General features: G+C 52.0%; 2 protein-coding genes across 2 annotated transcripts in view; one reads left to right on the forward strand and one right to left on the reverse strand.

Annotated features, from left to right (window-relative positions):
• Window positions 1-539: 539 nt before the first annotated feature.
• On the forward strand, window positions 540-1,889 carry C13H22orf31 (chromosome 13 C22orf31 homolog). The gene is given in 4 exon segments (XM_065889507.1): window positions 540-544; window positions 1,445-1,568; window positions 1,571-1,639; window positions 1,641-1,889. Coding segments are annotated over 4 exon segments (447 nt in total).
• A 4,096-nt stretch (window positions 1,890-5,985) lies between these two features.
• The window catches only part of ZNRF3 (zinc and ring finger 3), a 145,582-nt gene continuing 126,625 nt past the window's right edge, over window positions 5,986-24,942 (reverse strand). Inside the window, exons 3-9 of the mRNA XM_065889508.1 lie at window positions 14,831-14,905; window positions 14,284-14,415; window positions 12,840-12,950; window positions 11,781-11,948; window positions 9,868-9,970; window positions 7,428-9,197; window positions 5,986-6,029 (exon numbers count right to left, since the gene is read on the reverse strand). Of these exons, the coding sequence (XP_065745580.1) occupies window positions 5,986-6,029; window positions 7,428-9,197; window positions 9,868-9,970; window positions 11,781-11,948; window positions 12,840-12,950; window positions 14,284-14,415; window positions 14,831-14,905 (2,403 nt within the window). The remainder of the gene's footprint in view (window positions 6,030-7,427; window positions 9,198-9,867; window positions 9,971-11,780; window positions 11,949-12,839; window positions 12,951-14,283; window positions 14,416-14,830; window positions 14,906-24,942) is intronic.

Genomic DNA, 24,942 nt, shown 5'->3' on the forward strand with positions numbered 1-24,942 from the left:
GAAGGAATGGTCTATAAAAAGATGTTAATACTTTACCTCCAAAGTAGACCTTCTAGTCTCTGCTTGAGAATTGGCCTTTTTAAATTATTTTTCTCCCCCTTATAATTCTAGCATCCAATCTCTGTGAGATGAGATCCCAGCAACCCCACCTATGGACTCTGACAGTCTATCTTATGAACACCAGGCTTCAGGACTGCTATGTGGACTCGCCAGCTCTCACCAACATCTGGACAACCAGAAAATCAATGCTCCCGTACCAGGTACCACCTCTTCTTGGAAAGTTGTAAAGAACCCATTAATTGCCAGTTCCTTCTCCCTGGTTAAACTTTTGCTCAGGCGACAACTGAAGGAGAAATGCTGCCCAGTACCACGCAAGTTTGGAGATGCGAAACCCTCAAAGAGATTAAAGCCCAAGGACGATTCAGCAACGAAAGCCGCCCAGCGGGGCGGGATAAGAAACTCCATCAGTTCCAACAGCAAGTGGCCAGTGGGGCAGTGGCCAGGTTCACCCAGGCACAGGAGGTCTGCAGGAGGCGTCAATGAGGTAGGTGATGGCTGGTGGTGGAGAAAATGTGATGGGGTGGGGAGAGGGAAAGGTAAGCTAGGGCTTCATGCCAAGAGAAGGAAACCCTGAAGTTAAAGACAGGATTGTGGGGGGTCAGGATGGAGGTGGGGGCGTGATTTAGTGGAGAGAGGACAGATCTGGGGTCATGCCTATTTCTCCTTTGCTCAGTTTGAGAGGAGGATAAAGTGGCTTTCAGAAGTGGAGACAAAAGAAACTTGACTTGAAGCAAAAATGAGGATGGGAAAGGCTCAGATGCACATGCTTGAACCCCAGAGCTGAGCCACAGACCTGGTCATGAACGTCCACATGGAGAACTTGGCGTCCAGAGGCCTGATCTGAGTCCAGCTCCGTTAGTCCACAGTGGCCAGCAGAGCTCAGAATGCACCCTGGAGCTAGGTGGTCAGTGTTCAAATCCCAGCTCTGACCGTAATTGAGGGGGACCGTGGGCTCAGTCTCTTTCTACCTTGGTTTTTGTCATCTATAAGATGTGGAGAAACAGCCCTCCCCTCACAGGGTTTCATGAGGATGAAATGAGTTAATGCATGCAAAGGGCTTTTGAGCAGAGCCTGGCACAGAGTAGATGTTTAGGGTCCTGGGTGGCACTCAGTAGGTAACAGCCGTGGTCCACCTTCTGGCTGTGTGGCCTTGGGCAAACCCATTCCAATTTCCTTGCCTTTAAAGCTGTCTCCTGCTGACCTTACAGGGCTGTGGGGAAACGCTCGCAGCAGTATCCCTGAAGGAATTCGGTAAACTAGAACATGCTAGACAAATGTTGGTTGTGGCTGTAACCAAGACTTGGGGACACAAATCCCAGATAATTATCCTGAGCTCCCTTCTCAAGTTTTAGCTTTGACTTCTCTGCTTTCTTCCTGGCTACAGTAAAGAAAGTTCAAAGGAGAAAAAAGTAACACTCTGCCAAGATCTTGAGAGCAGATATGCTGAACATGTGGCTGCCTCCCAAGTGCTACCCCGGGACATTGGGACAGTGTCCTGGAAGGGCCGAGCCTCACCTCACTTCCGGAAACCAGGAAGAGACAGCAGCTGTCAGAGGATGCATTAACCATCCATGGCCTCTTGCACAGAGGGCCACCGGGCTCCGCACCACACGGTGGTGGAGCCAATGCTGTGGAATCCTTCGGGGACCCCCGAGAGGTACACTTAGGAGCTGGGCAAGGCCATCAAAACAAAGCCCTGGGAGGCTCTTTGCAGCCAGGCTGCCACCCCTGAAGGTGCTCAGAAGGACCCACTGCCAGGCAGGAAGAGGCCAGAGGTCCACGAGGAGCATGCTCCCAAGAAATGGCCCAAGTCAAAGAGCGAGAAATAGGGACAGGAGCTCACAGGATTAGGCTATTCTCTGCTAGATGTCCGAAGAATAAACACCACTTTGCACCTTCCACGGGATCTCAGAGCACTTTACAGATCAGTGACTCCCCTCCCCGGGAAACAAGACAGATGGGTATGAGATTCACTTTAGACTCGGGGCCCCTCTCCACCTTCATGATTTGGTCATTTCCAGGCTGGATGCTTAAGCTTTTTTCCTACAAGTCCCTTTTCCTTAAAGAGGGGCTGGAGGGCCTCAGTCTTCCAGATAGGAAAAGGCTTAGCAGATGAAGTCGATGGTTATACCCAGTTTACGGTCCCTATGTTCGAAAAGTGGACTGCTGGGATTGACCACCATTCCCCCCACACGGCTGAGCAGAAAACCTATCACCACCTCAGGGACATAATCTCAAACACTGTCTCTCAGATACTTGCCCAGACACCACCTGGATCCCCAATAACCTGAACTCTGTGTTAACAGGAGAGGAAATTACACAGATGCTCCCATGAGTGAGCTGATGTTATTAGGCACTGCTTCACGCAGACCTCTCCTTTGTGGAATCTGTAGACCTTCACCAAATAGAGCAATGACAATATATAACGTACTTGATAAAATTGTATTTTTTTTTACAGTCATTTGTACAATTTGTTACAAAACCATAGAAGACTACAACTTGTTTTAAATCATTTTTGGTCGGCAAATATGTAAAATCTGTGTGCAATTATCATGTATTTACAGGGCCTCATGTTAGTCATTTTCAATGATTATTCCAACGTCACACTCTCAACATAAGACATGGCTTAAGATAAATATATTAGTAAATAAATATTCTGAGAACATATTTCCATAAATGAAATGTGCTGCTATACATATACAGAATATACATAAGTTGTTTTCTAGCCTTTAAAACATTTTTTTTTAATGGTAATGCTGGAGAAGGAGCCCTTAGACCACTTTATTACAAAATCTTTACAGCAAAGTCTTTACAAAATATCTTTTAAGTGCTATGGGAGAAATTTTTAAAAAACATTTTAAAATAGTGCCTTGTTAGACCAACACAATAGAGTTTATATAAAGAATAGAAAAAGGCAGTTCTGTTTAAAAAATAATACTCTTGATTAGTAATTATTTTTTAGACCTCATTTTAAAAGCATTAGTCCTGCATGAGCTTTGAGTAGGAACTAGCAGCACATAAGGGAAGGTGTGAGTGGTGGACAGCAGAGTGGTGGACGTGTCATAAAACGGCGTGGGTTAGGGTTAGGGAGAGGCAAAGAGACGGAGAGTTAAGGCCAGCATCCTGGGGCTGTGTCTACTACAAAGAGGTACCTGGTGGACCAGAACTCCCAACTCCCCATTTTTAACTGGTTCTAGCACTCTTCAGTCTACATGGCTGTCCTACACCCAAGGCTGAGCCACGGGACCACACCCAACAGTCACATTCCTGCGTGCACGTGTGTTTGTGTGTGTGTGTGTGTGTGCGCGCGTGTGTGTGTCTCTCTCAATGGAAGATGTGATGCTCCCAGTTTCCATAGCTATGTAACTCCCACATGCCACTGAGAGGCCACCAAGAAAAGGTACTTGTCATCATTATTGGAGTCTTACGACTTCAAAGAAGACATTTCTTTTGACTTGAATGGTGAGGGGATATAGTTGGTCACCATACTCTGGTGACCCAACACAAATTTAAGACAACAGCTGAGGTTTAAAGCCTGAAAGTTTCACTTTTCTGTTTCTACCACCCTATAAACTATGAAAATTAAATGTGGTTTTTGGGCCATCTGTAGTTACTGCTCTTTCAAATGGAAACTGGACTCATTTATTTTAATAAGCCCAGTTGAAGCCACATGCTCTCCTCATCTATTTATTGCTTAAGGCTGCTGAGGACTGGTTTTCCAGCCAGGGCTAAAGAAAGCCACTTTGGGGGTATGATTTCAGACAAGGAAGATAACATGCACTCAAAGGCATTAAAAACAAACAAACAAACAAACACAAAGCCACAAACGAACAAACAAAATCTCAACAATGAGAAGCTGCTTTTTGTAGTTCATGTTAGAAGCCATACCCCCCACCCCTTCCCTAAAATCACAAGATGCAAGCTGCTGTCCTCAGCAGCTGCTACTCCTGGCCCGAGGAATAAAGGCAGCCCAGATCACGTGTCACGGGGCTCAGGCATTTCGCACACCCTCGCCAACAGGTGTGCTGGGCACAGGCGGTGCTGGGGGTGTGTGTGTGTCGGGGGGCAGCCCCCAAGGGACTGCACCTCAGAGGCTGGATGACAAATCTCACCACAGTGAGCTCCTTAATGGCAAACGGCTCAATCGTTTGATGCTGGAATTTCTTTCTGACAAATCCTGGCTGGAAGTAAGTAAGTTTCCTCATCACAGGCTGGGGTTTTTAAGAAAAAGGGATTCGGTAAGATTCTCATTCAAAACGTTGTGATGTGGACCCTGGGCTGACCTTCCCTGGGCCTGACTGGAGAAGAGCCGTCACAGTCCCCTGGCAGCCCAGGGTGGGTCTCTGCTTCCCCACCTACAGGGGGCCAGGACTCAAGGTTCCTATTCAGCAAATGAGCATTTCAGATGACAACAAACACCTGCTGAATAAATGAATAAACAGAAGTGACCAGAAGAGTTAGCGAACACAAGAGCTAATGTGATTAGTTTCTTCTAAAAAATTTTTTAATAACAAGAAATACATTGGACAAAAAGGATAACGATCCCTGATCTGAAATAGCTTTAAATAGATTCTCCCTTTTAAAATGGAAACTTTTAAAAAATGGTTTGGGTTTTTAAACTCTTCTTCCCTCTTAAAACAACAACAGCAACAACAAACAACAAAAGGTTGGAACAATATATAAAAACCTACCCTTTGGGTCTAAACTATCTGATAGTCTCTTTCACTCTGTCTCATGGAGAATCAATACAGAATAGTGCATTAGGTAGAAAGGATAGTAGACATTTGCAGGCGAGATGAGCAATTTCAGCCACGAGGCAGAGGGCTGAACAACCCTGAAGCAATGGGATGGGAAACGTCATTCAAAGGGAGCTCAGACCCTATCGGGTCCCGGCGACGCGCACCCAGGAAGGCAGCCCAACGCCGGAAGCAGCCGGGGTGTGTGTGGCCGGGCGCACACGGACGCATGCGCACAGGCCCGCTCCGGGGCGCCCTCCATCCCACCTCTCCCCCAGCTGGGGCAGACACCAAGGCTGCAAAACCACGTACATTCCTCCTGGGTGTCTCTCCCCACACACCCCGTCGAGCCATCTCTGCAGCCAGTGGCAGGAAGCCCAAAATCAGGACTGTAAACTCTGTCCTAGTTAGGACGATGACCAGAGGGGACAGACTGAGGACACTACGCAGAATCGTCCCTGTCACCGTGGGGCTTACGTAGCAATGGCTTGTCCCGGCTCCGCAGTGCTGCAGACCTTCCACCCGACCCCAAGCTGTTTCCATCAGCTGCCTGAAGGTGCAGGCTGGAGAGGCATGGCTTCCGAGAAGGCCTGACATTTTGTACGTTGGGATTTGCCACGAGAAAGTAAGAGGCAGCATTGCATTGTTCCTCAGAGTTTGTACCCATATCAACTAGCTTTACTTCAAGTTTCTGGTTTATTTTCTAAGGCAGGTGTAGCCCTGAGCTTTTCAAAGGCCTGAGCTCCCTCCAGGGAGACAACAGTATCTACACATGATGTGGTTCAATTACTGCAGCAGTGATTTTTTTTTCAGCAAAAGTTGGCGGTTAGGGTTCTTTAAAATATATATTTAAATAACTTTTTACATTTACATATAATATCTTAAAAAACAAAGCAGAGAAGTCAATCCCACACACCTCGAACCCCAAGCACACACACTTTACAAAACAGAAGAGTAACATGTTATCAAGAGGCAAAAGACTAAGAGAATTTTGTCTGTTGGTTTGTTAATTGGGAGGAGGGGGTTGCCACACGTGGCTCACATTTTGGGTTGAGGAGGGCTCTCTTTATTACCACTTTTGTGTTTGTCAAAGCTAAAAAAATCTTTTTTTTTCTTTTTTTTTCTGTAGGAAGTCAGAGTTTGGAATCTCCGTACAGTTCCCATTTCCACGGAAGAGTTCCATCTGAGCTCAGGCTCCAGGGCCTCCACTGTCGGCCAGGCGAGATCTTGGTCCTGGGAGAGAAAGAACAATCGTCAGGGAGGGGGCCGGGCCCGCAGGCTTTGGGCACCACATGCAGGGACGAGGCAAGGGACCTGGGGACCCATCCCAGCGTGTGGTGGGCTCTCAGAAGTGACAGCTCTGGATGCTGGAGTGGAGCCCCCTTTCTGAGGGCGCGGGGGCCTTCTAGGGAGCCGGCCTCCCACATCGGGCTGTGCAGAGCCTTCTGGAAACCCTTAGGCAGCATGAAAACACAATGTACAAAAGATGTGCCTTGGGCCCTGTTGCAGGCACTGGGAAGACCCCCATTGCGGAGCTCCCACACCTCACAACAAAGTAAGTTCAGGTTGTGAAAACCTGGAAAGTAAACAGAGGGTGTGAGAGTCAGCTCGGAGGGTGCTGGAGGCCGGCTCTTAACCCGAGATCTGCAGGAGAGAAGCGGTAGAGAGGCCTGGAGGCTGGAATGAACCTGGCACGTTGGAGGAACAGGACGGGGGCAAGGCGGCTGACATCATGAACAAGGAGGGATGCGGGAGGAGGTTGGGCGGGTTGGGGGGGGGCGGGTGGCAGGGCCTGATCATGCAGACCTGGGTGAGGGGTTTACATTTCTAAAATTTGGAAGGTAATGGCAAGTCAGTGAAGAGTTTTCTGGTATAAAGACAGACTTATGTTTTAAAAAAGACGACTCTGGCACCCACGTGGAACAGAAGGCAAGACTGGCCACAGGAGACCAGTCAGAAGGCTACTGCCCTCAACCTAGAGAGAGGAAACAGGCCCGGCTGCGGACAGCAGGCGGGGAGCAGAGCAGATCCGTGTGGGGTTTACTTTGGAGTTGGAATTGTCCCAGTGCTATTCAAAGGTGCTAGACTGCACACTGTTCACTACTGAAGACAAAAGGTTTGGCAACTTTATCACAATGTGATGGTGTCTGCTGAATCTAATAATAAAAAATCTGGACTTGGGTTTTGCATGTCTTTTGCTAAGTTTCATTTTTCTGGGGATTCAATTTTCTGGACCAGGGGAAAACCAGCACATGTGGTTCTCACAGACAGGCTGAGAAGCCCAGGACCCTGATGCGTGAGGGGCGGGGCAGGCTCAGGGCTGGGGCCTGGGCTTTTGGCCTGAGCATCTGGGTAGGGAGCCTTGGAGAAGGGGATGCAGCGGGAGGAACTCGAGACACTGCTGTGGCAGGATCAAGCGGGATGCTTCTGCGGCATCTGGGGGAGAGAGCTCATGGAAGCAGAGGGCCAGCAGGTCTGGAGCCCAGAGGAAGGGCTGGATTGGGGAGTAACACTTGAAAATCATCAGGTACAGATGGTGTTTAAAGCCAAGGGCACCAAGAAAGTCACTCAGAAAGTGACTGTGTGGAGAGAAGACCCAGATCCTGGCCTACCGTCACCGCCCGCTCTCACCTGCAGCCTCGGTGGCTGTGGCGCTGGAGTCCTGAGTGTCCTGGGGGGCACTGGGGGAGCTGGTCCCAGGGGCCCCCACATCCTCTGGAGGGCAGGGAGGTGACAGCGGTGCCCTGGCCGGGCAGCACGGAACCCACTCTTCTTGCTGGGCTGCTCCCAAGCCTCTGTGGGGCCACAGGGCATCCGGGCCTGGCAGCGTCCCACCCCAGGGGCTGAGGCCCCGGGTCCCTTGGCATTCGGAGGGCAAGCCCAAGTCACAGCCCACATCCTCCGGAATGATGGGGATGCGCTGGCTCAGGTCCCGGGCCCCGGGGTGGCAGCTGGGCGGGAGCTCCTGGGCCAGCGTGTACTGCACACGTACCGAGCAGTCCTCGGTGTAGCGGCCGCCACCCCCGCCCCCGCCATGGGCCACCTGCTTCTCTTCATAGAAGCAGCAGGGCAGGCCCTCATACTTCACCCCATCTGTCCTGGGCAAGTGGTCCGGGTGAAGGCCATAGGGGCCCTGGGAGCTCCCCGGCTGTGACTCCCCACCCTGGGGGCCGCAGCCCTCACAGGGCGGGGGGCCCAGAAACAAGATGCCGCCCCCGGTCGCTCCCGCTCCGGGGTCTGGGGCGGGGGTCTGGGGCTCACAGCAGCAGGCACACACCGGCCCCTCCCGGGCCCCCTTCCAGGTCCTCCTGAGGTCCGGGGCGGCCCCGGGAGAGGCCTCGAGCCCCCCTTCTGAGGTAGAGCTGTTGGGCCCCCGGGGCTCCAGGGAGGAGCTACTGCTGTAGTTCATCTCCAGGCTGCAGGTGGACAGCTGGTCCCCCGAGGGAGAGGCGGGCCCGGGCCAGGGCTCTCCCCGCCCCGCACCTGGGCCTCGGGCCGCAGCCAGGAGCTCCTCGGGGGGCGGGGAGCCCTCGAGGCGCACCACGGGCCCCCGACCTGAGCCCCCCATGTCTCCGGCGCGACAGGGGCTGCGGCTGCGGTAGACGAAGGGGTCGTAGTCGCTGCTGAGAGAGCTGCGGAAGGTGGAGCAGCTCCCGTACACGCCCTGGTTGCTGATCTCCGTGCAGTCCACCACCGAGTCGCTGGAGGAGCAGCGGCACTGGCCCGAGCTGCCGCTGCTGCTGCTGCTGTCGCTGCCCGGGCCGTCGGCCAGGTAGCCGCTGCACACCGAGCGGTGGCCGTGGTAGCAGCTGAAGCTGGACGCGCTGCCGCTCTCCAGGTGCGAGGCCGGGGCCGCGTGCACCGCGGGGGCGAAGAGCAGGCCGCTGCTGCTGCCGCCGCCGCTGCCGCCGCCCAGGGGGAAGGCCCGAGCCGGGCCCCCGGGGGTGAGGCCGGGAGGGGGCTGCCCCTCCTGCTCGGGGTAGCTGAGGCCCCGGAAGTAGTAGTGCTGGTACATGGTCTCGTACTGGGAGAAGCAAGCTGCCTTGGAGAAGCTGCGGCCGCCGAACTTGGGCCTGCGGAAGGCGGGGGCCGGCGAGTAGGGCCGGTGCTCCAGGCCGCAGCGGTGAGGGGCCAGGCTGTGGTCCAGATGGAGGGGCGGGTAGCCGCGGATGTAGGCGGGGGTCTGCGGCGGGAAGAGGCCCTGCTCCCCGCGCCGGTCCACGGTCAGCAGCGTGACAGGGTTCCCGTGGGCGTCCATGCTCGTCCTCGTGGGGTAGGCAGGGATGGCGCTGGCCCTGTGTACGCGGCCGGGGTAGTGCACCGGCAAGACCACCCTCTGCTGCCGGCCGCGCGCCAGGCTGCCGCTCTCCAAGCACACGGCGCTCGGGTTTCCCTTTTGTTCTGGGGAGAGGCGGAGGAAACGCGGTCAGGGGGGCGAGCACGCTGGGGCCAAGGGCTCGAGGGGCGGGTGCGGGCACAGACTGAGGCGGCCGGCGCCAAGGTGCCCAGTCTCACGACCATGGCCCATTCTAAGCTGTCGCCAAACCCGGCCACGCGGGTAGAGGCCTCCTGCTTCTCCACTCGAAAGGTGGTCACTCCTGTCAGGGTCCATCTCCCACCTCCCAGCTGCTCTGCTCGGCATAAGGCTCGAGAGAGCAACAGGGACACGGAGTGGAAAGGCATTTTCCCTCTTGGGAGAACAGCTATACCTGGAGGGCACCCTGCCTTCCGGGCCCTCATCCACCACCACAGGGAGGCAGCAGCAGCATCACAACCCCGAGGTACCAGGCACAGCAAGCGTCACCACTGTCATCCCGCTGAAGAGATTGTGGGCCCCGGGCCTGGAGAGGCCGGGTGCCTGGCCCAAGGTCAGGAAGCCAGTTCACGTCAAAGCCAGAACCCAGACTCAGGGTGATTCTTCAGAGGCCTCCAAACCCCAAGCCCCCACGCCTCCAAGTCCAGGTGGCAATGCTGCGGTGGTTTGCTCGCTCCCCAGCACGTGTCCTGCTCCTGCTAGGTACTCGGTAAAGACAGTGACACTCCAGCAACAACAGAGGCAGCGGAGAATTACCTATGATGTTGTGTCGACAGTGGGGGCAGGTGTGGTGCTGCAGCAGCCACGGGTCCACGCACTTCCTGTGAAAGCGGTGAGTACAGGGGATGACCCGCAGCTCCTGGGAGGGAGAGAGGACACACAGCCTGAAGGAAGGGCACAGGCAGAGGGCGGTGCTGTCTTCAGCTCTGCAGTGTTTCTTCCCGTGGAGCCCGGAGTGGACCAAGGAGCCCAGTTCACTGTGGCAGTGCCCAGAGGCTCCCCCTCCCCATCTCTAGCTACAAGTGGGCTCCGTTCCCTGGAGTCAGGGCCCACACATGGGTTCTAGGGAGAAAGACATGGACCATCAGCCAGCTCCAACCACGGTGCTTGGTGTTGAGGGAGGAAGCCAGCTTCCTTCTTGTGAGGAGGGCACTCACACCCACGCCACACACAAGGGACCGCCAGAGCTGTATGCTAGTGCAAATGGTGAGCCTGGGGGTATGGAAGGGTGGCTAGATATACCCCAAAACCTTCTGCACTTCTGGGATGGTGGCTGGCTCCAGATACCCAAAATGGGGTGGGTAGAAAGGAAGATGCCCAAGACTCATGATTGACAGGTGGGGCAGCAAGGGGGCAAAGTTCTCCCGTCCTCCCCTTCACTGGACCCTCAGCACTCACCTGGGGGCACACAGTTAATAACAAAGCACCCAACGTGGAGAGGAGGTAATGGGGTTCTGAGGCAGGGAGAACCACCTCTAAAGTTCCCGAGCCCAAAGCACCCTCCAAACTTGCTAATTTTACTTTGATTTTCCATTCTCTGACCAGCTCAATGCAGTAACATTCAAACTAACACCTAAGGCTGTGCCTGACCGTGGCAAGAGTCCTACCTGGATGTTCTCGTGTAACCTTTGTGATCACCTGGAGTACAGGTCAGTCTCGGGCCCATATCACAAGCATAGGCACTTGCCCAAGATCACAAAGCTAGAACCCTCCTGGGCCCAGATGAGAACTCAGGCAGTCTGCAGGTAGAGACCATGTGAGACTATTCATCTGGAGGCCTCTGCAAAACCTCTTTTTTCATCCAACAGTCTACACAGCAGCGGGACACTTTCATCAAAGGGGCATCAAATGCCTGCAACTAATTCTGAAGTGGTTTGCTCCCCACTCCCCAAAATGTGTGTGTGTATGCACGCCTCTATCCAGAAGGAGATGAAGCAAATGTGGCAAAATGTTAACAATGGGTGATTCTAGATGAATGATCCAGCATTCATTGTCTGATTCTTGCAACTTTTCTGAAAGTTTTAAATTTTCAGAAAAAAGCTAGAAGGAAAAAGGGGACATCACATCCCTTGTCTCTTTTTTTTTTTTTGCGGTACGTGGGCCTCTCACTGTTGTGGCCTCTCCCGTGGCAGAGCACAGGCTCCAGATGCGCAGGCTCAGCAGCCATGGCTCACGGGCCCAGCTGCTCTGCGGCATGTGGGATCTTCCCGGACCGGGTCACGAACCTGCGTCTCCCGCATCGGCAGGCGGACTCTCAACCACTGTGCCACCAGGGAAGCCCCCCTTGTCTCTTTATAAGTAAAAATGTAAACATTCCATACAGCTTTGTAAGAGAGGTTTGTATCAAGTCAAGCGCCAGAGTTTTCAGAAGAGCAATTCTGAAATCAAGTGTAAATGTTCTTACAACTAGACGTTTTCTGGCCCATTATATATTTCTGATCAAATTCCGAAATCACCTATGTTCAGCTCGGTCCCCTGGAGAGAGTGTCTGTGTATGTGGCCACCTGCTTCCAGGGGGCGGGGGGGGGGAAGAGCAGTTTGAAGGTCTCAGGACGTCCCCTGGAGACCTAGGCAGCTTGGCCCTTCCCCTGTGGGAAAAGCCCTTCCCCTTCCATCTGCGGGACTGTCTACCTCATCCCCACCAGGACTGGCCCCGCCTCTGCCGTTACCTCTCCATCGATGTACTTCTCCAGGCAGATGGCACAGTCGGATGTGGAGCTGCTGCTGAGCGTGTCCAGGGCCCCGCAGCTCCCCTCCCGGCGCCCCTTACTCTTGGAGTTGAACTTCCTGGTTTCCATCTTCTCCAGGGCCTGCACGGCCAGTCTGTTCATGGAATTCTGCACAGCAGAATGTGGTCCATGTTAGGGTGTGGGACATGTTAACAGCACTAGTCACCCCTGGGGCCATGGTCGGCCAAACACTAGTCTCCATCAGGCCAGGACAGACTTCTGAGAAATCACTAAAGGTTCAGAGGCCACGGCACAAGAGCACAGATCTTCTAGACTCCCAAGTGTCCACCACATCGGTCTAAGCAGCAGTACCAGCAGAGGTCTACTCTAATTATTTGGCCAACTCTGCTCTGTGCTAAGGGTTCCTCCCTTCATTGGAGAACATTCTGAGGGCAAATGAGACCGTGCATTGGGGTGCCCAGCACTTGGCAAACCAGACACGCTTGACAAACATCAGCTGCTGCTCCGTCGGTGATGGCCACCCATCCTCGAGAGAACTCAGCGCCCAGTCCACCGTCTCTCGCTGTGGACATCACACTGCTACACCTCTGAGAGTCTAGATTCCCGAGTATCCTCCCATTGCCCTCTATCTCCAAATCCTTCCTTCCTACAAGCACATCGCCTGGAGAGCTTGGTAGATGCAGAGTTGGATGAAGCAGGTCTGAGGTGGGGCCTGAGATTCTGAGTTTCTGCCAAGCTCCCAGGTGATGCTGATGCTGCTGGTCCCCAGATCATATTTGAGGAGCAGGGCTCTAGGGGTCCAGGTTGACATTTAAACATTTCTTTGGAAAAACCCCCGGCTGGAAACGGCCCCAGGGCTCGGCCTTTGTAGGACTGGCCCTTTCGGAACAGAGACGACACAGTGCTATAAGCTTTGCTCTGGTTTTTCTCAATCTTTGTTGGTTCTAGGCCACTGCGGACAGGCTGCAGGGCTCAGGACCAGGTCTGCGCCGGCAAAGTGGCAGCAGGGATGAACGCTCACAGGCTGCTCTGCGTTACCTGACTGCGTCGCTGCTTCAGCTTGATTTTGACAAGGAGGATGAGGCAGACCAAGGAGACCACGACAAAGAAGGCCAGGAAGATCCCCATATCAAAGTATTCCGTGGGTTGCTGGAACAGAACACGGACACAGTGAGTCACAGGGGATTGGCACACGGGCTGGGTCAGCCCTGGTCGGGAGAAGGATGGGGCCACCGGGCTGCATTTCCCCTCCTTTGCAGGGCACATGTGGGGTTCTGCTAAGACACACACAGTGTGCTATCCAGGCCCAGGTAGTGCCCCGCAGAGTGGCCTGGGGAGGCCGCAGCGGTCTCAGCCAGGCCTCCTAACAGCCAGGAGAACTCTGTTCACAGAGCCTCGCTCCCTGCAGAATAGTGCAAAGTTCGCCGTAACCGGTAGGAGAGGCCCTTCCAAATAAACACAAATATCACATTTATGGGACAAAAGGGTGAGTGTCATGTTTTGAGGGAACCGTGATTACTAACCATATAATTAATGGTTTACAACAACTCAGAAAATTGTATGCTGCTTCCACAAATATCAGCTTCCACTACAATGAGTCATATTTACCAAAGCGCCCTTTTTTCCTTTAAAAAGCAGCCAGCAAGTCAGTTCTTTTGCAAACTCCCTCTAGTTTTAGTTCTTACCTTTTCCTCATGGCACACTGCCTCCTAAAACCTTAAAGTTACCTCATCTGGGACGTGTTTAGCCAACAGGAATGGAGTTTTGCTAATTGAATGCTATGGGTATCCGGATATTTTGTGCAAAAGACCCATCCTCTATGTGAATATTCCAATATTCGTGAGGAGGAAATAAACCATCTGTGGGGCACCTGTCCTAGGTTCCTAGAATCTTCAGTCTGAGGTTGGGCAAAAGATGCCAGCAGTGTCCCTTTAATACACCTAAGAGAAGCCTAAAAAATGAAGCTATTCATTAACCACCTGGAAGTCGTGAGCCCCAATCCCTGTTGAAAGCTTACTTTTCCAGAATCAAATACAAGTTAGGGGGTTTCAGTGATGCATTTGCCCCATAGGAAGAAGGAAGCACAGGCTTTACCCTCTAGTCTAGGCCAGATGGAAGGAGGGAGATAGAGGAAGCTGAGTGCAGGGTGTCCTTCCCTTCAATGCTCCTCAGTTAGCCTTTCACAGGGAGATGGGACAGAAGAGAAAAAAGGATAGGAGGTTACCCAGAGGGGATGCCAGGTGGAAGAGACATTTGGTCACAAATCACCCATCTCTGGAAGGACTTTTCAAATCCCCTCTAGAGGAGCCGGGTGAAATTTCTCCCTGGCCTCCAGCCTTAAGTCTGATGTAAACCTGCAGGAACCTGGGGCGCATCAGCATTGTAGACGGAAAGAAGGTAGGAGCAAAAGGGCCAAAGCCCAAAGGGGATTAAGGCACAGGCGGCAGCAGGGAAGGTGGCGGCGTGGCCAGCGGAGGCTCACTCGAGGAGGGCGGTGCTGGATCCTTGCTCGAGCCACTTTCTGCTTGTTGACAATGTTCATCAGCTTGATGGCGTCTGCGCCCTTCACATACACCACTGGCCTCTTGAGTGGGTCTTCTGACCCCTGGTTTAGCTAAGGAAGGAGAGGAGGTCCTGGTTAGAAGACGTAATTACTTCAAGAAGCAGGAGAGAGAAAGAAAGGCTGGAGGAGAAGAACACGAAATACCCTTTTGGAAATTCTCAAACTCCTCAAGCATCATAGGCTTGGAGCTCCCAGAAGGACGAGGCTGAGGATGATGCCCCTTTTAGGAGGGAGCGGGACCCCAGAAGGGCCTTTGAAAATGCCTCGCCAACCCTCAAGTTTTTGGCTCTTACCCCTCTTGATACACTTGCCTTGGAGTATGATGTGCAAACACGGATAACTAACAAGGGCAGACAAGTGCAAGGGCCCTGAGGATGAGGGTGACACGACCGTGAGAGGCCAGGCTAAGTAAAGGAGGTGCTTCTCTCAGGGACACTGCAGCATTGGCCTGGCCCGAGGAGCTTACCTGGTCGATAGCTTCTGGGTTTTCAGACACATCGAAGATGACTGCAGTGGCTCCCCGCTGCACGGCTCGCTTGGCCTGGCAGAGTGAAAAAGAGCAGGTTGGCACCCTGGTCCTTACCTTTCTGAAGCTGGCCTTGGAAATCAGACCTGTATTCGAATGCAGAATCTGACAGTCACCAACTAATGTGACTGGGTGAGTTACTAACTTTCCTAAGCCTCAACTTGCCCATCTGTTTAAAAAAAGGTGGGGTGGGGAGTGGGCAACAGCACCTTGTACAGTTATCCTGGGAACCAAATGAGTTAGAAATGGTGAAAATAAATAGCTGGGTACTCGATTAACCTTTGTCTCCCTATCCAGCCTAAACCTTAAAATCAAACTACAAACCAACAACCTGCCCAGTCAGCATAAAGGTATTGGTTTCAGTATTTTCTGCTATGAACACAGGGCCATTGGCAGCTAAAGCAAATGCCTTTGGTCCTTCTCTTGCGGTCCTGCTTCCTCCCCACATCATCCAGCACCACAGTTAGAGGAACGTACTGGATATTTCCGAAGGAATCTCAAAACGGTCAATTTTAATAAGTGACATAAACTAAAGACCTTTGGACATGCTGTCGGGGGAAAAGCTACAAGAAATAATTGTAAATGGGGATTTGGAGCAGTTGGCTGCCAAACCTGGCTGCACATCAAAAACCACTTGGGAAGTTTGTAAAGCAGATTTCCTGGCTCAAACCACAGAGACTGATTCAGCAGGGCTGGAGTAAGGCCCAGGAAACTGAGTTCTGAAGCTTTTCTGAGGGATTCTGACGATTCAACCACTTGGGGAACTACTGATCAAAGATGAGATTAGAATATTTTAGGGACAAATGAGAAGGGGTGGGATTCTCTTTTGGAGGAAAGGATTCCTTTCCACCCCAGTGAACCTTCTAATTTCATGTCCAGCTAAGGGAACAACGGGTAGAAGCTGAGGAAGAACAAGACGTAAGACATAATTCTTGCTTATAGGAACCTGAATCTCGTTAGGGAAGCGAGACACCTCTAACGGGTGGGGGGGAGGGCTCAAAACAAAAACCAAACCCCCTATAAGATGGGCAAATGATGGCTAGTACTCAGAGGTCAAGAAAGTCTCTGTGAGCCAGAGTGCTTGAGAAAGAATAAAATCTGAATTCCTTCCCCACAGGAAAGCAACACTGAGCCTTAGACCAGAATGTGGCTAGAGCAATAGCTCCATCAGCCACCAGAGGGCGGCCTTACCTCACAGCTTCTACAACAAGACAGCTCCCTGTACTTGGTACTAAATAAGCAGGACGGTGGACTGTCAGGAATGCGGCAAAGTCCTCCGCCACTGAACAAGCTCAGACACCTGAGTGCTGTGCTGCAGAAGCTGTCCTTGTTCTGCTGGGGACCCTTTCCTGTTGAACTGAGATTCGATGTATTTAGTCTGCTCTGCCGCTTGCCTGTCCCACCCCGTTTCCCCGCCAGCGCGCTGCATCAGGAGGGGCCCCTGGGCGCTGTCTCCAGCTCTGCCAGACGAGCTGCCAGTGGTGGGCGAGTCAGAGTCTCTTTCAGCCCCAGCCTCAGTTTCCCCATCTGTAAAAGGAGGAGGGAGCCTGTGTCATGAGGACTAGGGTCCCTTCCAGTTCGCAGTCTTGGCCACTCAAGGAGGCAAGGGACTGTCCAGAGTGACGCAGAAAGAGCTGCAACAGCTGTCACTCGCCTCCAGCAAGAGAGGACCTGATGGCCCAGTGAGAAGGTTCGGGGCCAGGTGGTGTCACTTTCCTCCATAAAGCTCTTTAGGGGCACAGACCCCTTTGCCTGAGGTCAACGAGCCCTCGGGGGCTCCAGAGTTAACTAACAGCAAGTGGGTGCCAGTCTCAGGGGGTAGCCCAGCCGTGTTCACAAATTCAGGGACGCAGAGGGCCCTGAGGGACAGCACCACAAACGAGGAAATAGACAGGACTTCTCGTTCCTTTATTTGGCTTTTGTTCCCTGCTTGAGCACATCAAACAGCACCTGAGGGGACTGTGCGTGCAGTTCCCTCTTGCTTGGGAGCTTCAGTGGGGTGCATCTGGAGAGCCTGGAGGCCAAGAGGCTGCAGGCCCCAGGGCAGTGCAAGCCTCGGCTGCCGCGTGCTCCCGCCTCCAGCCCCCCTGGCTTCACGAGGAGGCAGAAGTCACGGGGATCTGGAGGCCAGATATGACCCCCATGGGCCAGGCACGTTTTAAAAGACATTTTAAACAAAATCTAGGAGGGAGGACTCATCTCCAGGTTTCTCGAGTGAAAAGAGCAGGTCAAGAGTAAGGTGCTTAATCCTGTTTATAGCTCAACTTTAGACACAACCAGGTTAGTGCACAGGGTCCAAAGTACTAATATTTTGAGAAAATGATAATTCTCACAGTTGGCTTACTTTAAAAGTTATGTTTAATGTAAGCTGCTGTTAAATTAAGGTTGTATTTCCTGCACTCAGGACTGGACAGGAGGCAAGTCAGGATTACGTCAGGAACTCGCCTGTCAGGAGCAAGGCCTGGGATTGAAAATAGGCCATGAATAATCCACACTTAAGAAAATGACACGTTGATCATACTATTCCCAAAACAAATGAAAACATAGAACACTACTTGATCATACTTTCCCCCTTGCCCCACATTTTCAGTTTAAAAATTGATGAGGCATCCTTAAACATGTCTTCATATGTTAGATCTTTCACTGTTTTCTCTAGTCAAGCTTGGGCTGGAATATTATTTCAAAACACTATCTTTATAAAGGCACACACCCAATGTCCAAATCTCTCAGAATAAGGCTGTTTCAACAAAAGGCTGAGAAAGATGCAGCCTGGTGCCTGTTGCTAGATGAAGGTCACTGGTCACTGGGCTTCAGCTGGAGAGGGCAGTTACCCTTGACCTGTGCACAGAGTGGATTGGGAAGAAGAGCATGAGAAGGGTGTGAGCAGCAGAAAGCAGGTGGGATGTCCTGGCAAGGCCTCCCAGAAGCAGCTGAAGGCCTTGCCTACTGACCTCTGCTCGCCCTTCCCCTCACCCCACTCACACAGGTGTTCCCCACCCTTCATCACTGCTGCTGCTTCCATCAGGCCAGGACAGGTTGGCACCAGCCAGCAGGTGACAAGCCCCGCAGCAGAATGAGGAATAAAATGTTGTCATGGTCTCTCATTTACCTTTCCAGGGCTGTGAGACCCGAGGCTAGACAGTTGCCACAGCCACTGAGACACATAGCAAAAGCACAAACATCTGCAGACTTACATATTGCAAAGTACAAAAGGTCAAGCTCTAGAAGACAGGATCTTACGTGGCTGGCGCTTATCACAATGCGAGACTCCTATGGTTATTCGATAAACGTTCATTCTAATTGAAAGCAAACCTGCCCGGACCATACTCTTGGGTTACTGCTCCCTGAACGTGGATGTGGTTTTCTCCTAAGAAAGTGCTTCTATCAATATGTTTGAGTCTTGGGACTTCCCTGGCGGTCGAGTGGTTAAGACTCCACACTCTCAATGCAGGGGGCTCGTGAATTTCTGGACGCGTGGGGGGCATTCTGATAAGAATAGTCCCATTACCACCTTGTGGGTGAGAAAACCTACAGCCTGGAGTCTGCTTGGGTTTCAAGTAAATTCAGGAATTCCAATCAGGAATGGACCTGGCACTCTCCCTGGTGTGTGCAGTTACACCCAGACTTGGTTCGGGGCTTGGTCCCACCCCATAGCTACTCCACAGAGCCCGTGGGAACAGACTCCATTTCCCCGTTTATCCGTTTCTTCATCAAGCACTGGATGTGGCGTCCCCAGTGCCTAATCTTTATTGTAGGAAAACTTTCGATAGCACACAACCTTAATCGGAAATAACCCAAAAGATGGCCCCAAATCTCCTTTGTGCCAAACGCCTGACCAGAGGATAACCCAGGAAGCTGGACTGTTAGCACTGATATGAAGGCTTGTGTCTTCAACCTCTCACAGGAAGTTCTGACATATGGGGGCTTCAAGCAGACTTTTTTTTTTTTTTTTTTTTTGCCTCTATTGAATATAATTTCCCATTCTGGCCTTTTTGTACTTATCATAAGCTTCCAACAAGTCATTTAAATTTTTTTGTTAATATGTTTAAGGCTGTGATATATCCCTTCAGATACGCTACTCATATCTTTTTGATATTTGGGCTATTCCAGTTTTTTCTTTATTCTTGTAATTAATGCCATGTTGAATGAATCTTGGCTTACATTTCCAATTTTCTTAGGATGGAGGCCCAGGGCCAAAGAATATGAAGATTATTAAGAATCGTAATACAATCCACATAGGATTTTAAGGCCCCTCCTTATAAACCCACTCAACTCTTAATTTATCTGCAGGAATGACAAGATAAGATGACACCGACAGTAAAAGACAAATCTGTCAACAGATTTAACTTCTGGATAAAGTGGCCCATTGGTGAGCTGGCGAGGAGGAGGCAGGCAGTCTCAGAGTGGCTCTCTCCGTGATGCTTCATGTGCACAAAGATCTCCAGAGTGAACTACAATGAGTTGATCTTACCTAGCCTACTGATTCTTCAAGGTCAAGTTCATGTGCAAAGCCTGTCACATAAGACCCGGTAAGTGCTTCTCTTTAGTGAAAAGCAGCTCTTATCCCTCTCTGAGTTCTAATACCAGTCAAGATTCTCCTCTGCCACTTTCTGGGATGCATTTTTCCCCACAAGTGTGACCATCTTTAGTATTTTTGCTATTAATAAAAGTAATATAAGTTTGACATGAAAATTTTAAAATAATTGAGAAATTGAAAGCAAAAGATAATCTACCTATTACCTCCCTATATCCCAGCTTTATAATAGTGTGGTTTATATCTTTCCATTTTTTTTAAAACTCATATATTAGCAGCAATAAAATGCTTGTGTTTATATACACTCACATACCAAAATATACTTAAAAATAAATTGGATGTATATAATGTTCTCAACTCTGCTGTTTTCCCCCTTAACTCAACAATTTACTCAACAATATTATATGCAGTGATGCAGAAAAATGTCCATTCTTCTTAGCAGCTACATATATTCTTCCATTATATGGAGCTTAAGACTGTCCCTCTGACAGGCATTCAGGGGATTTCTTCATTTTCTCTATTATGAACAGTGCTGTATTTATCTTCTTGTACTAGCATTCTGGTGGAATCTATCCTTTAAATCGCTACAAGTGGCCCTGCGGAGTCGAATGGCACTAACATCTCACATGTAAATGTCTTGACTGGGTACCAGGCTAAGCTGCCCCGGGGTCTATGGAACCAGGAGGTGCATCTCTGACCAGTGTCTGTGCCCCGTAAAGCCTAACAGAGCAGACTGCCCTGGGCGTGGCCCATACTCCACAAATTAACATAGTAGGCGGCAGTAGAGTTTAATTCTATTTGAGGTGCCATTTATTACTTTCTTTGTTCAACGGTAGTAATTAACCAGTTACTACGTGCGCCAGGCCTGGAGGATACACACACTGAGCAGAATGGAGGCCGCGCATCCTCACGGAGTGTCCATTCTGTCAGCAGTGCTGGCACAGGGCTCTCTGAAGAGGCTGGGGGAGTCATCAGGAAAGGTCTGAGCGTTTGGTTCTGAGGGCCAATGAGTAAGAAACTACCAACCAGGAGTCACTTATCCTACATCCCTGTAGTAGGTGTCAGGGGAGGAGAGACTGTCCCGGTCAGTGTCCTTTGGGAAATGCTGCCTGTGATAAGTCTCTTAGCTACCCGGCATCCCCAGGTTTTTTGACACAGGACCCTTTTTGCAGCAACTCCTGACCACACCCTACCCTCCCTTCTATGGGAGAAATTCGGGGACCCAAGGCTCCGTGCACAGGCCACGCTCACGTGACAGAATCTCACCCCCTAACCACTCCCTGGCTCTAACTCACGTAAGAGGGTGAGGGATGGGCCACAGATCGCCGTTTTGATCTGGAAAATGATTACTAAGGAATACACACACTGCAGTTTAAATGAGATGGTTCCTGGTATATTCAACTGCAGTTGACCCTTGAACGATGTGGGGGTTAGGGTGCTAACCCTCTGCGCAGTTGAAGGAAAATCCACGTGTAACTCAGTCACCCTCCGCCATCTCGGGTCCTCTGTCTCCAAGGTCCTCCGTACCAGCAGTTCTGCATCCACAGATTCAACCAACTGGGATGCGTAGCACTGTAATATTTACTACCGGAACCCCGCGTGTAAGGGGGCTGCCTGGTTCAAACCTGTGTTGTTCAAGGGTCAACTGTATACAGCTCAATTTGATAGCTACCTAAGAGGGCCAACTGTGTGCCAGGAGCCCCAGGAAAGATACAAGCCAGGACCTCCTAGAAGTGTCTGTCTCCACACACTTGCTGGTGTCCTGGGGGAAGAGATCTCGCTTAGCAAGGAGCAGGGTGAGGGCGCTGAGGTCTCTTCCTTTCTTACCCAAGAGAGTGTTCTCTTGCAGCTCTCCTCTGGCATACTGATACAGCAGTATGACCCAAGGTGGCAGAAACCATGATCATGGAGAATCCAAAATGGCACCAGAGTCTCAGGGCTTAGTTCCCACAACCTGGCATCAGCTTTCTGCTTCAGCAAGGTCCCCAAGCTCCTGCCGCTGCTCCCGGGGCAGAGCTCTCTGTTCTTGCTCAGGCTGATACAGGTGCATGGGCCTACCCTCCATGCAGTCCTCACATTCCTACAACCAGGGCTCCCTCCTTAGGGAGGTGCCCCACTAGCACCCCCAGGGGGCCAAGCTAAACTACAACCCTTTGCCCTCACCCCTACACTCAACTGCTTACTAAGTTTCACTGATTCCATCTTCCAAATCCATCCACTGTTTTTCCATCTCCACTGCTGCCACCCTGTACAGGACACCACACTTCCCACGTGAGTCACAACAACACTCCCCCCCCCACCCGGGGGTTCCTTAGTCCACCCCGCCTGCCCCTGGTAGGGTCTCCACGCAGCATAAGAGGGACTTTTCTAGTTAAACCACAGATCTGACCTGCCCCACTCTCCCCGAGCGACTCTGTGTCTGCTCTTAGAATAAGATGTGACTTCCCTGGCTTTTAGCAAACTCAACACTCCAGCCCCAGAGCTTGACTAGGAGGAGCCTCTATAGGTGAGCCTGCCCACCTGCTGGGGAAACACACCTGCATCTCCCCACAGCCTGCCTTGCCTCCTCTAACTCTCCCTGCCTTGGGTGTCACTCCCTCCGCACCGCCTGGCCTGCAGCCTGCCTCTGAGCCCCACGGGTGCAGCTCTTGTGACATCACACTGTAACTGTTTACTTAAAGTGCCTCCCTCACTAGAGGGCAGCCAAGGCCTCAGACTTCTTTCCTGCTCAATGCCCAGAATCCCACAGAGAGCCTGGCACAGGGTAAATGGCCAAGAAATGTCTGTTGCTTAATCTAAAAAGGATGAGATTTTGCCCTTGGGGTTAGCATCAAACACCCTGGGCCCTGCTACTCCAAACACAGGCTGTAGCTCGCTCCAGGCCACCTGATCTCCTGTTTCCTTTGACTCTTGAATTGTGGAAGGTCCAGTTCTCTACCATATCTTCTTAGAACTCAAGATTCTCCGCACTGCAGATGTTCGGGATTTGGTTTCTTATTAACCGCATGCACGTCTTCTGCCGTAGTGCTTGCTGATGGGTCTTTGATCGGTGGTTGGTTCTAATGTAGGAAATATTCTCCCTGGGCAACCTCGACCCCAGTCACTGAAAGTGGCTCTGCCTTGTGGTGGATCTTTATGGGGCGCCCCAGGCCTCTTGTGAACACACCTCCGATGTCAGAGCTCTCAGAAAACGAGCCTGTGCACTTGCAGAGTCTGCCCTTTCCACTCAAGGGAGGAATGCAAGCCTCCCTGAGAACTCTCACCAAAGGAAAGCTGACCAAACGATCAGCTTCGGGCATATCCACAGGGACAAACGGCAGGAGATGTGGATTTTCAGTTTTCTCCCGATATCACTTAGGGGAACTTTGCTTTTCTTCAGCCTAAAAGACTGATGGAAAAAGATGGCCTGCACCACACAGGGGAGAGTGTGTGGACAGTGGCCTGCCCTCTCCACCTGCTGTGAAGATCCTGGGAACTGGCCGCAGATTCCAAACTCTGAACTCAGTGGTGGCCTCAGGTGGAGCAATGAGAGACTAAAAGCACAGGCTTGCGAGGCTCGTCCACCTGAGGCCTGAGCTTCAAGCACATCACTGCCAGGAACCCAGGGCTGGTAACAAGCCCTGCTTAGGCTGCCACTGCCACAGGGCCTGCTTCTGTGGCCAGGGAGGGGCAAGGCCCTGTCAACACGACAGAGACCCACCAGCCAGACCCAGAGACACCTCGCCTGACGGCCACCAGTCTCTCTTGGCTGCTCCCGCCCCAGTGCAAACAAGCCAGAGCTCACCACGTCCCTTTATGCCCCTCCCTCTGGAGGCCACTAAGTGGATTTTAAAGCTGCCCTCCTCACTTTTTCCTTTCCTCCTCCCCCGTGTTCTTCACTGAGTAGTGACCACCCAGGCACCGGGCTCTTGAGCATTCTGGTCAGCTGCTGTGCCCTGAAGCATGAGTCACTGCACGACAGGGGACACTCTTGCCAGGCAAGGGGGCTTGCAAGGCCCGTCTCACCAAGAGCCCTGTTTTCCTGCAGAAACCTTTCATTCCATAGGAAATGAGGTCACACACCAGCGCACATGGGTAACTGGTGAGAAAATCCTGGTGCCAAGAAGGGGGCGGGGCATCAGAAGAAGTGGCCAGAAAAAAACGACCCTAACACCTTAACGTGCACAAACCGTCAGGGGAATCACCTGCAGCTCTGAGGGAATTTGTCGGGGGTAGGAAGGAGTGGGGGCACATAGCTTAAAAAATAACCTGGTTTCTTTTACAGTATGTACAACAAACACGATCTTTGCAAACCAAACGTGCAGGGCATTTGGCTAGTTTGCTGTCACGACTTGGAGCCCCTAACCCACTGCCTAAGGCAGACAAACACAAAACAGCCCCCAACGGAGTGGAGGTCGGGATGCCGGGCAGCCAGGCGGGCTCACTTTCCGCGGCGGGAGGAGGCGGGTGGGGCGTGCGGGTGGGGGGTGCAGGTGGGTGGCGCAGCCCGGCCCGCTCCACCGGCTCCTGGCTCCGGGGCTTGGCTGCAGCCGGGCCTGACCTTCCAGGTTTCCCTGGCCGGAGATCAAAGCGCCAGAGCCACAAACACGGCTCAGAACTCCGAGGCCCCGCGGCCACCCCCGTCCCCGGTCCCTCCCCATCGGCTTCCCCACACCCCCAGCCCCTCCCCCCACCCGGTGGGGCCGCTTTCGGGGGGGGGGGGGGGGCGGCGGGGGCGGGCTCCCATCCGGCCTCCTCTGACCCTAGCTCGCCGGCCGGGCCCCTCCCACCCGGAGAAGGTACTCCTCGCCATAATTGAAGTCATTAAGCCTCCAAAGTCTCCTGTCGGCTGCTGGTTCTGAGCTCCGGAACGAAGGTGATGCATTTTAAGTCCTAGTGAAGATTATGCTCATCTATTTAGGAGACATGTAGCAGCGAGAACTCAGCGGTTAAGTTAGTGGTTAAGGCTGCCTAAGTTTAGCGTTATTTATTCTCAAAATATGTAGCAGCCCCACTTAATTTCTCCTAATTAAAGGAACCGGCAGAAGAGGCTGGAGGCCGCGGCCGTGTCACGGCGCCATTACCAGGTTGGTGCTCTTCACAGTCAGAAAATACTGGGTCTCAAACGGAAATGCGTTTCCCTAGATCTTAATCTTAAACATAGACATTTAGGCCAGTTCCAAGAAACACAATGATCCTCTTTGTTTTAACACCTGACAAGGAGCACCAAAACCCAGGAAGCTGTCCACACCCTCCGCTCCGTCGCCACTGCCGGGTCAGGGGGTGTTATGGAAAAACGTCAGCAGCTGGCTTGTTTAGTGAGATGTCTATGGCTGCAAGAGAAACTTCTGGAAGAACCTGTTAGCTGCTAGCTATCCCGGGTTGACTTTCCAGAAGTCCCACTTCGGGCCAAATCTTACAAAGTCAGCAACTAGAAACTTCAAAAAGGACCACCCCCTTCTCTGCATATGGCAGCGAACACTTGTTTATAAACAAGTGTTAATTAGGTGGCGGAATGGGGCTTAACAAGGAACAACAG

This window comes from Phocoena phocoena, chromosome 13, assembly GCF_963924675.1.
Source record: "Phocoena phocoena chromosome 13, mPhoPho1.1, whole genome shotgun sequence".
Taxonomy (NCBI): domain Eukaryota; kingdom Metazoa; phylum Chordata; class Mammalia; order Artiodactyla; family Phocoenidae; genus Phocoena; species Phocoena phocoena.